The 13888-nt window shown below is 46.0% G+C and overlaps 1 protein-coding gene across 1 annotated transcript in view; it reads left to right on the plus strand.

Moving 5' to 3' along the window:
• The window catches only part of LOC147724976 (E3 ubiquitin-protein ligase TRIM39-like), a 167340-nt gene that overhangs the window by 21554 nt on the left and 131898 nt on the right, over positions 1-13888 (plus strand). Inside the window, exon 2 of the mRNA XM_086966459.1 lies at positions 9096-9191. Within this exon, the coding sequence (XP_086822585.1) occupies positions 9096-9191 (96 nt within the window). The remainder of the gene's footprint in view (positions 1-9095; positions 9192-13888) is intronic.

Below are 13888 nucleotides of genomic sequence, written 5' to 3' on the forward strand. Positions count from 1 at the left end.
GTCGGGGTCAGAGAAGTCTGGAAGTCCAGTTCTTGAGTCGCAGAGTCTTTGGGTTCCAACGGGAGCCTTGAAACTGCAGACTGGTGAAGTTGCTGTTGATGCATGTTTGCACAGGGTGGTCACTCCTTGATCACAAGGGAGATGTTTTCCATCTTCCAGTCAGAATGGTATGTCGAAGGTCCAAGATATGTCTTTCAAAGATTCGTCCAGGATAATCTAAAGCCCTGGGGACACAGCTCCTATACTTGTACTAAGAAAGGGGGCTGGATTACCTGACTAGGTCCCTCCTATGGGTGGACCTGAGAAGGGTGTGGTTACACGCCTTTCCCTTTGTCCAGTGTCACGCCACAGCTGGGGCTGGAGGTCCCCAGCAACTGGTTTGAACCGGGCTATGCATGGAGCACGTTGTGTGCCCCAGGCAGTGTCTAGATGCATTCAATGAATGCAGCCCTCCACGCCCCAATACACAAAACCCCTGTCTGGGGAGGTGCTGGCACCTCTCTGGACAGGAAATCTATTGTCCAGGCCTCCGCTGCTGGAGTTTCATTCAGCAGCAGGAGGTCAGACTCGTGTCTGTGGCAGCAGCATCCATTCTGAGATGCTGAGGCTCTGTTTAACTTTAACCGGGTAAAGCAGTAAATGCCTTTTCCCTCTAGAAGGGTGGCATGCTACCCCCGCCGCCACAATTGGCAGATGGGGTAGTATTCCAAAGTGTTTGACACCTTACACGACATGTTTTGATAAAGCCAAACCAAAGTTAGCATTAACCGCGAGGATTATAATAATAATAACAATAATAACAATCCACATTTGTAAAGCATGAACCATCACCCGTTAGGGTCTCTAGGAGGCTGGGGGCCGTCGGGAAGATTAAGCAAGCTATTGCCCAGAGTCACATGGTGCTGGGCTAATCTGCCGCCGGCCCCGGGGATCGAACCGTGATCCCCAGATTCCGGAGTCAGTCGCCCTGGCCGCAGTGCCACACCTCTCCCAAGCCCACACCTCTCCCTGCACTTAAGAGTATATGGTATGGCTATATCATAGAACAGCTATAATGAGATGGTTCTGAAAGCTGCAGAGTGGCTCAGCTCATGCCAGAGCACCCTCTCACATAAAACCAAGCACTCTGCCTCCAGGATTGTCGAGGCCTACCGTAGGATTGGCTTATAGGTGTATATGTGTCTATATGTAAGGGTAGATATAGGTATACTATATCTAAGTAAGGGGTAAGTACACCACCTTACCCAGGCTGTGTGAACAGACCTGTGGTGTCAGTTTGGAAGCAAACCAGGGGTGGCACAATACATGCTGCATCCCCTGGTAGGTCTTGGGTGCACCAAGCCCTGGGTACCTATGGTACACTATACAGGGCCTCACAAGGGTGACCCAGTAACCAATCTGGTATGCACCTAAAGTGCATGGTAGCAATTTAGAGTGAGAACAGCTGGGCTGTGGGTCTGCTTAGCAGGCCCACAGTCACATTAAAGTCGAAAAAAACAGAGAATCACAGCAAAATGTGGGGACGACCATAGGAAGCAGACCCTACTCTCCTACACAGATTGCATTTATTTAACTAAAAGCAGCTCCATCAGAGCAAAGGTTGCTGTGGAATTTGGTCTAATTTCCTCTTCTGCCCTCACAGCGGCGCCTGTTGCTTTATGGGCTGGCTTTCATTGATAGACTTTGATATTTGGTGTTCTTGGACCTCAAATGCTGGTAATGTATTGGACCTAATTCCAGTGAGGTTCCTCCCACTGATGAAAAATATTTAGATGATTCCTCCCACAGACCTCTTGACCTCTGCTGTGTCTGCAGTCATAATCTCAGCTCTTTCTAAGGCTGGTGCAGACCTCCATCTCCTGCAGAAACCTCCAGTGGATTCCGTCAATACTCTCAAGTACCGCCCCACCTCCCTCGACCTCCCTCTCCTGTGGATTCCTCTAATACTCTTAACGATGGCCCCACTTTCCTCGACCTCTCTCTACTATGAAGGGGTCTGAGCCCTGCTGACCCGACCCCAGGGCCTGTGACCTGACCCCTAAAGTATATGTGTAATTGTCTAACACTTGATCGATATTGTTAACTTATCTAAAGCCCCTAGTATATGGTTCTCTGTGTATCAAAGGCCTGTACATTAAATGCCACTATTGGACAGCAGCACTGATTGTGCAATCACTAAAGTGACAAAGTGAAAACATGACTCTAGGCCTGCCACAGCAGACTTGTCTGGCAGCTTTTAAACTGCTAAGTCTGGTTGGCAAAGTAACCCTTCTGCCAAGCCTAAACCTTCCTTTCTAATATTTATAAGTCATCCCTAAAGGAGGCCTTAACCTCCCATAAGGCAGGGTGCATGATATTAAAATGAACAACATGTTGATTTTATGTTTTACATGTCCTGCCAATGCAAAGTCACAATTTTTCACTGTAGCAAGGCGGGCTTTCTCATTGGATAGCACTGGGTTAGATTATTCTACCTTACAATGGCTACCTGCAGTTTGAGAATAGCTAGAACAATGGTTCAAATTCTCAAATTAATAGGAATGTAAATACAACCTGATGGTGAAGTTAGATTTTAATTACAATTTTGAAAATGTCCCTTTTAGAATGTTGGGATTTTCCTGCCCAAAGTTACAAGTTGCCGTTTCTGATTACACCCCGCTACTGTCACCTTAGACAGCCTGTTGCACAGCTACCAGGAGGTGTTAATTCCTCCCACAAGGAGAACAAAGGGCCTGTTGGTGGGAGGAGGTGCGACCTCCTCCTGACTGGATGACCAGGGGAGATTATGCCTGCAGATGTTGAGCTTCAAATAGATGCACGCGCCTGTCTCAAGCAAATCTGAGTCACAAGTTAACCTGCCCTCTCCTTTATGAGAAAGTGTAATTATGCACTGCTTTTGCCACAATGCTTCTGGGTAAATTGTGTGCTGGTTCGCCAGGCAGTGTGCTACTTCCCCTCTTGTTGTGATTGGCTCCTTGCTGAATTTGTCTGATGAGATCTGAGATGCACCTGTGCTCTGGAAGTGGTAATCGACCCTGAGAAAATTGTGAGCAGCATTGCCATTACCTCCCAAATTTAACTTTGTACTCTCGACTGAAGAAGGGCAAATATCTTGGAACATGTGTCTAGAGAATCACAGCATTGGCTGCACCAACACTGGTGAACACTAAAAAATGTCAATTAAAGTGAGTTCTGTTATGCAATGCATTTACCAACATGCAACTGGATGTGTGAATGTGATAGTATAAGAGGCAGTGTGCTCCCTCACCCTTTATGTGATTGGGTACTCTCAGTACACGTCTACTCATAACCATGCTCTTCTTCCTCTGCTCACCCCTCATCCCCCCAAGTATATACCTACTCATCACTCTACTCTTCCTCTATACACCTCTCATCACCTCCTCTGAGTAGATGCCTACTCATCACCCTACTCTGTTCCCTCTACTCACCTCTCATGGCTCCATCAGAAGATGCCTACTCAGCACCCTACTCTGTTCCCTCTACTCACCCATCATGGCTCCATCAGAAGATGCCTACTCATCACCCTAGTCTGTTCCCTCTACTCACCTCTCATGGCTCCATCAGAAGATGCCTACTCATCACCCTAGTCTGTTCCCTCTACTCACCTCTCATGGCTCCATCAGAAGATGCCTACTCGGCACCCTACTCTGTTCCCTCTACTCACCTCTCATGGCTCCATCAGAAGATGCCTACTCGGCACCCTACTCTGTTCCCTCTACTCACCTCTCATGGCTCCATCAGAAGATGCCTACTCAGCACTCTACTCTGTTCCCTCTACTCACCCATCATGGCTCCATCAGAAGATGCCTACTCAGCACCCTACTCTGTTCGCTCTACTCACCTCTCATGGCTCCATCAGAAGATGCCTACTCAGCACTCTACTCTGTTCCGTCTACTCACCCATCATGGCTCCATCAGAAGATGCCTACTCAGCACCCTACTCTGTTCCCTCTACTCACCTCTCATGGCTCCATCAGAAGATGCCTACTCAGCACCCTACTCTGTTCCCTCTACTCACCTCTCATGGCTCCATCAGAAGATGCCTACTCATCACCCTACTCTGTTCGCTCTACTCACCTCTCATGGCTCCATCAGAAGATGCCTACTCATCGCCCTACTCTGTTCCCTCTACTCACCTCTCATGGCTCCATCAGTAGATGCCTACTCATCGCCCTACTCTGTTCCCTCTACTCACCTTTCATGGCTCCATCAGAAGATGCCTACTCATCACCCTAGTCTGTTCCCTCTACTCACCTCTCATGGCTCTATCAGAAGATGCCTACTCATCACCCTAGTCTGTTCCCTCTACTCACCTCTCATCACCTCCTCTGAGTAGATGCCTACTCATCACCCTACTCTGTTCCCTCTACTCACCTCTCATGGCTCCATCAGAAGATGCCTACTCATCACCCTATTCTGTTCCCTCTACTCACCCCTCATGGCTCCATCAGAAGATACCTACTCATCGCCCTACTCTGTTCCCTCTACTTACCTCTCATGGCTCCGTCAGTAGATGCCTACTCATCAGCCTAGTCTGTTCCCTCTACTCACCTCTCATCACCTCCTCTGAGTAGATGTCGTACGGTTCTCACTTCTCAGTAAGACTGTGCTTTTTGGCAGCATAAGCTTTACAGCTTTATGGCACTGTCTCCACATATACCATTAGAATATGTTGACCTATAAATATACCTGACTAGCTCACAGTGCGCTGTCCAGACCTTTCACTTTACAAGATACTAGATGGTGTCTGCAACTTTATAGCACAGTAATTACCCAAGGAAATGGTGGAAACAAATCTTACCCTTTCGCTTGTAACTCAGGGGTGCCCAGAGAGGCACAAAAAAGACACAGATTGGCACTTCAATGCCTCTATTGAGGCAATAGTATTTTTGCGTAAAATATGTGCATTGCAATGAATAACAAAATGAGACAGAATAAAGTCATCAGCATAATTATGACGGTGAACAGAATGAAGAGTAGAACCATTGTACATGTAGCAGATGATTATAAGAATAGATGTGAGTGTACTACTGCCTACCTCAGCCTATCCTAACCAAGCGTAGGTGTGTGCATCTGCCAAGATACCATGAATGGTCTATCCCCGGTTACCTGTGCGTGTGTGTGTATGTGTTTCATCTGGGGCTGATGTAGAGCAGGCAGCCTTCCTTCTCAAGATAGGGATGGAATTCAGCTGGGCTAGCAATCAGGCGTAGAGTGACGGCGACAATCCTGTCAAAATGCTCCTGTGTATAAACAATGGCCCGCATATGTTCTTATGCCTGAGCTCTTTGTCCAGCGTGTTTGTTCATTCTTCCCATCTGAGGTGTTGCCAAACAGACACTATAAATAGTAATAATGAACGCAGTGCACCGCGCCCTTTTACAGAATGTCCTAGGGAATGATAAGGTTTCTACGAGAAGGGGATATCTAAGCAAATACATTCTCCGTACCTTATCATGTGCTGGCGCAATGGCAAATGTATCTGTAAAAGATGTCCATTCTAAACGCGAGCCTGTAACATGGACGTGTATGTGCCCAGGGCCTAGCAACCACAGGACAAACCTCGGGTAGCTTTGCACCGAGCAGTCATGCCTAACACTGAGGAAAGGTGTAAAGTATTTATGCAACACTTGAAAAAGTAATAAAGTGAAAACACATACCCAGAAATGATCCCACACTAAGTTAGATAAATATAACTTTCTTTGATAAATAAAACAATACCAAAATGGCAAAGATTCAAACAGTACAACTGAAGATATTCAGGTTTAACATTTTTTGTGAAAATAGCGCCAAAAATCACAAAGCGCCGGCTGTGGATATCTGGTTGTGCCAGACCAGGACAAAGTCACAAGTTCAGGCAGACCACGAAGGAGCGTGGGCCTGAAACAGGGAACCAGTTACAACAGCTGAACAGAGTACCTTAAATCTTTGTTTGCGGAGTTTTGCAAGGATCTGCGTTGAAGATGCATCATGCAACCGAAGCGATGCATCGGTTCTGAGATGTGGCAATGCTGTGATGCGGGGGCCTGTGTCGTCATTGAGGATTCAATCGATGGGGCTTGCGTTGCAAAGTCTGGCGTCCAGTATTTGGCTCTCATCCGGGGAGATGCATCAGTTCCGAAGAGTTACGAGGGTGTGATGCAGAATCCGGCATTGAGGTGGCTGTAAACAGGGGATGTGAGGTCCTACACATAGGATGTGTTGCACAGTGGCGTTTCTAATGGGGTTGCGCTGGTGATGATCTTTATGATGGATCCAATTCACACGCCAGCTGCAATGGGTTGTTTCTACTTAGGTTTGCATCTTGCATCAGAAGAGATGCCTCAGTTCTGCAATGTCCACAGAGGCTGGCAGAGCACCTTAAGTCCACTTCTAAGGGTACAGGATTGGGGTGGCACCACTTAGCAGGGTAGACTCTCAGATGGCAGAGTCCAGGTGCAGGGTCAAGTTTGATGAAACCCTGTTGTGTCCCTGAGGCTTCAGACAGGAGGCCAGGCATCTATCCCTTTAAGTCACTCTGGGGTTCCAGGTTCAAGAGATGCAGGTCCAATCCTTCTCACCCAGGCAAGAGGGCAGCAGGCAGCCAGTCAGTATAGGAGGGCAGCAGTCCTTCTGATCAGCTCCCACAGACCAGAAGTGAAATGAAGGGTGCTGTCTGAGGTCCAGTATACATACCCAGATGATTTTTATGAATTAGGGAGAAACTTCTAAAGGTAGGCCTTTGACGTGCACAGATGCCCTGCCTTAGCTCTAGACTAACTTCAGGTAGAATGAAGCCCTTTGTGTGGAAACAGGACACAGTCTATTCAAGTGTGAGTGGGACTGAGTTCAGCTCGTCCCCTTTTTTCTGCTATAGATGACCAAACCAGACACACCTAATCTCCCTATTGTGTGTGGCTGTCTAGGAGGAATACACAACACCCAATTGTCATCCACACCCAGTTATGTTAACCAGAAATAGGCTGCAGGCACCAAATGGCTTAGGCAGAAAAATAGTAACTTTCCAAAAGTGAATTTCCAAAATTGTAATTTTAAATCTGACTTTATCATAATGAACAGATTACTTGTTACCATTTGGAAGTTACACTTACAAAATGTAATAAGGTAGCTCCAAAGTTTTAGAGGTAGGCTGTGTAGTAGTGAAACGTGACTCTAGGAGTTTTTCACTACCAGTACATTTAAAACTTAAAAGTACATGTCCAACTTTTTAAATACACTACACTCTGCCCTTTCGGCTGTCCAGTGCCTACCCTAGAGGCGACTTAAATGTATTAAAAAGGAAGGGTTGTGCTTATCAAAAGCTTTATTTTACCAGTTTAAAATGACAGTTTATAACTGTACACAGAGGCTTCAATGTCAGATCTTAGGCATATTCAAAGTGCTACGTATGTGGATTAAACCCAGATCTGTGACAGGGGGTGCACGGTTGAAATGTTTCAGCACTCTGTCCATCATCTTGTTGTGTTTGCTATGTTCGCCCTAAGTGACCAAGGGTATGCCCTCATGTGTTTCCCTTGCTCCCTGTGCCTTTGGATTCAAGCTAGCCTGGCTGATGAGGGGTGAAACTCCAAAACGGTCCCAGGATGCTTGTTTCCGGCCCAGGGAGGACCTGGCCTGGCAGTTCGGGCTGGACTGTTCAAATGAGGAGCAGGGTCAAGACTGATTTGCATAAGGCTGCGTCCAAATTGGGGTGGCATATTCAGCAAAAAAACAATGGATTTAACCCAGATCTTTGACTGGGGGTGAGTGGTTGAAACGTTTCGCCACATCGTCCAACATCTTGTTATTTTTGCTTCTTATATGGGTGGCTCAATCATTGCTGCAAGTAGTGCTACTTTACTAGGAACTTGCAAGTAAATTAAGTGCGCCAATTGGGTATAAGCCAATTGTACCTTGTTTTAAGTAGAGAGCATTAGCATTTTAGCACTGGTTAGCAGTGGTAAAGTGTGCAGGGTCCTAAAAACAGCAACACAAAATCAGCATATGCCTACCGAAGGCCCTACTCCTCTCCTTCTACTAAACTCTCATCGGCCCGCTCAGTACATTTTGCAAAAATGTGGACTGATAAAGGCACCTCTTGGACCCACAGGCTGGTTCCTGTGAACCTTCTATTTAAAAAGGCAATAGTGTTGCCCACTTCCCTGGATGAGCCGCCCCACATCCAAATTTCTAAATTCATACACAAACAGAGGCAACAATAACCAAAATAGAAGAGTCTATGACTCCAAATAACCAAAGATGTCCAGACTTCTATTGTAGATGATTTTTTCAAGTAAATAGCATAGGACTCAGCAAGACAGCCAGCACGTTTCGGTGCTGTATCCCAAGCTTCATCAGGGCTGCAATTATCTCAAATGTTTTTTGTATAATATTAAAAGCATAGGATTTATATAATATACTCTAAAAACAAGTGCCAAACTTGTTGAGGCAAAATTTATCAAACAAACCACATCAAATATTGGAAAGGAACAGACCTTACAGAAGCTAAGCAATACAGGGCAAATCTATTACATTTGGTCAACAGTTCTATTATAATACCAACAAACTTAAAATCTGCCATTGTTTGGCGTGGTACCTACATCTCGGGTAAGTGCAGCTGATGCTTCTGACTTGGAAAACTGTGGTTAACATTTACAAATCAAGATTCTACGATCCGAGAATGAGCACCTAGCCAATATTCCCAAATTCAAAAGGACATGCACAGGAGGCCGACGATTCTCTGTACAAGCGGCTACTGGATGGAACTCCCTCCCACGTACCCTCAGACTGGAACCTAGTTATTTGGTTTTTCGTAAAAAACTGAAGACACTTCTGTTCCCTAAATAATGTCTCTCCCTTCTTCCTCCCCTCATCTGGATAACAATTCTTTACAGCGCGGGGATGCCCTTGGGTCACCAGGCACTTTACAAGTTGCTAAATAAATAAATAATATGTGTGATTGGTAATTAAAATGTGAATATGTGGCTGGTAAATCAATCTGCATAAGTGTGGATCAGTATGTACTCTTTATTATCAAATGATTGGCTTCACTTTACAGATCTACAGTTGTCACTTGTGTGCTTTGCTCTCTGCAGGTGAAGCTCCAGGACTGGCTGCGACAAATGAGGAATGAGACGAGATACATTCTGGAGTCAAAAGTCAGGGAAGAGGAACAGTATACCACCATGAGGGTGAGTGGCAGCCGTGAGCCCTGTGCAGTTAAAGATCGATCATTGTGTATGTGCAGCTCTGTACATGTGTCTGTCTAGGCTACAGATTCAGAGAGACCTATTGTTCACCCTCCAGCCTGGGTCAGGTCTCTACCAGGTACATTTACTGGCTGGAGAGACCAGGTCCTGGGGTTGGAGCCCACATCTTTCCAAGGGTCTTCCTGAAAGAAGCATAAACAAGAATTACTCTTCCAACCTTTAAGTAGTAATTACATGGTTATGTGGCCTCTGTCTGAGTAAGTATGCATGGTTCGTAGGCATCTGGTTGTAAGTGTTTCCATGCACACATTTGTCTATTTATTTGTGTGCATTGTTGTGTTGGTGTGTTTGTGTGTGCATGGTAACAGTCATTTGTGGGAGTTCATGCATCTGTGTGTTTGTGTGTGTGTTTGCATGTGTGTGTATGAGTTGTTAGTCATCCCTTTGTGAGCGTGCATTTACCTGTGGCTGTTTGTACATGTCTGTTTATGGGTCTGTGTATGTTTGGGTGTGGAGGAATTTGAGTATGTGCATCACTGGGTCTATTCATGCATCTGTGTTAGTATCACTGAGTTTGTGTATGAATGTGCCTGGAATTATCTATCAGTAAGTTTGGACAGCAACTGAGTATGAATGTGTGTTTGCATTTGTCTGTGTGTCTTTAGTTGTTTTGCTGTCATAACATGAATTCCAAAATGTCTACTAAATTATTTTTTGATTCCAGACTCTGGACTACATTATTGACAGAGGGTGCTTACTATCGGCAAGTCGCTAGCCACAGAATATTATCTTTTTAACATGCCATTGGATAAGTGGTGTACTGAGCACGACAAGGGGAATGTGTTATTGTTGTCAGTATTGTGTTATTGGCCATTTGAAGTTGAGATTTGTGCTTGTTGACCTTTTGTGGGGTTGAGATTATGTCCTAAAGCATTGTGAAGGTACCGGGGCAGTTTTAGAATTTTGTAAACTATGTCAATTGTCTCATTCGGTAATAGCTGTACTTCTCAATTCTTTATAATCAAGATAAAGGAAAGTTATTGAAGGGTTTTAGAGAAATATTGGACCGGCTTAGGTCATGTGTCAGTGATTAGATCGTGTTCTTGATGGATTTAGAACTTAGATGCAAAATCCGTGATTGTTTCCTCTCCTTGATGGGTCTTGTGTAAAACAACTGAGATTCACTGTCAGTGATTACTTCCTGTTCTTAATGCGTCTCAATTAATGCTTGGACCATCTGAGATCCACTGTCAGTGATTACTTCCTGTTCTTGATGCGTTTCAATTAATACAGGATCAGCTGAGATCCACCGTCCGTGATTACTTCCTGTTCTTGATGCGTCTCAATTAATGCTTGGATCAGCTGAGATCCACCGTCCGTGGTTATTTCATGAGTTAGGCTGTATCACAATATAGAAATCCCTTTAAATGGTAATTAGGGAGAAAGCCAAATCCTATCTAGCCCATAAAAATCTATTACAAGACAGACGTTAGTAATCGTAAAACAAACGCACACAAAATCCACTATGGAGTCCTCACTGCTACACAAATTAGAGATCTCCTAAGAATCTCTCCTACAAATGACATTAGACCCAGCTAGATTAACATGGATAGCATCTCTATGGAGAGTATATGAGATGCGGACAAATGGGTGAACTGTTGTACTAGTTGACACAGAGAGACCACCCCGAGACTAGCCCCCTGTATCCGAGACACTTCCAGAATATTGAAGACAGACACCTTTGAGATAGCCGAAGTATTCACAGACTAATATTGCTCCTTATATAGCTCCACGTCCATTCCCAAGATAGAGCATCTGCCTCCCCTGATAGGTGACCTTCCCCTTCAAGTTCTATCCAATGATCTTTGGAGCAAACCGGTAAGACACATGTCCAAATGGATTCCCTATGGAGTTCTTTCTGCAGATTGCATCGAATACGTTGTCTCACCTGCTGTATGTTGGATGAAGCCAGGTTGAACATATCTCTGTCTGGAGGTCTCCATTCATCTACAATACCAGTTCTTCTTAAACCTTGCAAACCGCCCGGCGCTTTTCAATTGTGTCGGCCAATCTCATTAATTAAGTTAAGGTCCTTGCCAAGGCATTGGCAAACAGGTTGATGAGGGTAATTGGCTCCTTCATGTGAAGGGACCAAAATGGCTTTATGTCAAACAGGACACTAGTCATTGCATCCAAAGAGTTCAGACTGCACTCACGGGAATGCAGGACTTCTCTGCTTCTGTGCACTAAGGCTCATTGATTTGGGAAAGGCCTTTGATTATTTGGACTGGCCCCCATGCAGCATGTTGTTACTCAATTGAACTTCGGGTTGGAATTTCTTTCATACATAAATATATTATACGATCATCCAGAGGCCAGAGTTAAAATCAATGACGTTTTGTCCTCCTCATTTGATTTCAAGAAAGGAACAGAGATGACCTCCTTTTTTTTCCTTTTTTATTCTTCCTAGCCTTCAAATGTTTGACAATTTGGACTAAGATGATGGGCTGGTACTGTAATTGCGACAGGATTATTAAGCTGGTCTGGATTGTGTCTAGCAGGTTGGTGTTCGGTAAGTTGATGGTTGTTGGCCTTCTCGAGGACTTTGGTGGGGAAGGGTAGCAAAGAGATGGAGCACTGGTTTATGAGGTTGCTGAAGTCAGCAGAGGGTTTCCTGAGGAAAGGTCTGACTTCTGCTTGTTTCCAATGTTCAGAGAAAGACTGGCTTTGTCGTAAAAGGCATGTTTTTAGTGTCTTTAATGCATTAGTGGTAGTTGTTGAGGGCTGATTTGAAGGTGACTCGGTACGTGGGATCTTTGCTGGCCCTCTGTCGTCTCTTTGGGCATTTGCTGAGTGCATTTCATGGTTCTGAACTCTAGTGTGTGCCAGCTGGCTTGTTCGGTGGCTCTGCAATTCTTGGAGGGTTTGATGGGTGCAACTTTGTCGGCGCGTGTGGTGATCCAGGTGGAGAAGTTCTCAATGCCCTTATTGAGGTTGGGAGCAGGGTAGGGAAGGGTGTTGTTGAGGGCATCCATCCACTGGGCCTTAGTCACTTTGTTCCAGCTGCGGTGGGCAGAGCTGGGGGTCTTGGTAGAGCTGAGTTGTTCTACAGTGATGGTGAAATGGACAACGGAGTGGTCACTCCAAGTGAATATGGTCGCATGACTGTACTTGACTGTTGCAGGCGGTGAAGATAGGATCGAGCGTGTGTCTTGTCCAGTATGTGAATGAATGAATGAAATGGCATTTGTATTGCGCAGCTATGCCCAATGGGCGTCAAGGCGCCTAAATCAAATAACAGGCTGTCAGCAGTCAGAAACAGAGCTTACTGGTATGCTTTAATAAAAAGCCAAGTTTTCAGTGACTTCCTGAAAAGGTCAAGAGAAGGCAGTGACTTGATCTCCAGGGGGAGTGAATTCCACATCTGGGGTGCCAGTATGGAAAAAGCTTTACTCCCCCATCTAGCCTTCTTGGCTCGAGGGGTTACCAGTTGATTGAGCTCACTGGAGCGTAGGCATCTGTTCGGGACATATTTAGTAAGTAGGGATCCAAGGGCATCAGCCGGGCCTGCAGTTAAAGCCTTATATGTTAGACAGAGAAGTTTGAACGTGATCCTTGAGGGAATAGGGAGCCAATGGAGATTCTTCCTCGCCAAGGTCATAGATGACAACCAGGGCAGGGCAAGGGCAAACCGCGCTGCCGCATTTTGTATAACCTGCAGGCGCTGCAGAAGGCCCTTGTTGGCCCCGGCGTACAGTGAATTACAGTAATCGAGCCTTGAGCCAACAAGGGCGATCACCACCTGTTTCCATGCCTGTGGGGAAAGATAATGGACGATCCTTTTCAGGGTCCTGATGACGCCCCAGCAGGTAGCCACCGTTCTGTTGACCTGAAGCTCCATAGTGAGCTGGGTGTCAAAGATGACACCAAGGTTCCTGGCAGATTGTGTAGGTGTGGGGCAGATGCCTAGAGAAGGAGGCCACCACTCACCTGACCACATGCCCTGATCTTTGCCAAAGACCAGGACCTCTGTCTTATCCCCGTTCAGCTTTAGGGAGTTGGAAATCATCCACTCTGCAACAAGTTGCATGCAGGCCCTAAAGTTTGACGCGGCTTCATTCACAGAGTGGGTCAGGGATACCATAATCTGCGTGTCATCGGCATACAACACTACCTCCATCCCCTGAGATCTTACTAGTCTTGCAAGGGGGGCCACGTAGATATTGAACAGGGTCGGGCTCAGTGCCGACCCCTGTGGCACCCCACATTGCAAAGACTTAGCAGGGGAGAGGTACTCACCTAGCATGACACGCTACTCTCGTTGGTGTAAGAAGGAGCTCAGGAGACTGAGGGCCGGTCCCTCTACCCCTGCCTCCCTTAACCTAGATGTTAGAGTAAGGGGAGACAGGGTGTCGAATGCCGCTGTAAGGTCCAGCAGCACCAGCACGGTGGTTTGACCCAAGTCCACTTTTCTGCGGATGTTATCCATGACTTTAGTCAAGGCAGACTCCGTGCTATGCAGCTTTCTAAAGCCATGTTGGGACCCGTCCAAGAAACCTGAGGCATCAAGGAAATTAGAAAGATGAAGGTTCAAATGGGTCTCCAACATCTTGGCAGGGGCCGGCAGAAGGGAGATGGGTCTGAAGTTCTTCAGTACTCCGGGGTCTAGGGTGGTCTTT

The sequence above is a fragment of the Lissotriton vulgaris genome, chromosome 4_1 (assembly GCF_964263255.1).
Source record: "Lissotriton vulgaris chromosome 4_1, aLisVul1.2, whole genome shotgun sequence".
Lineage (NCBI taxonomy): Eukaryota > Metazoa > Chordata > Amphibia > Caudata > Salamandridae > Lissotriton > Lissotriton vulgaris.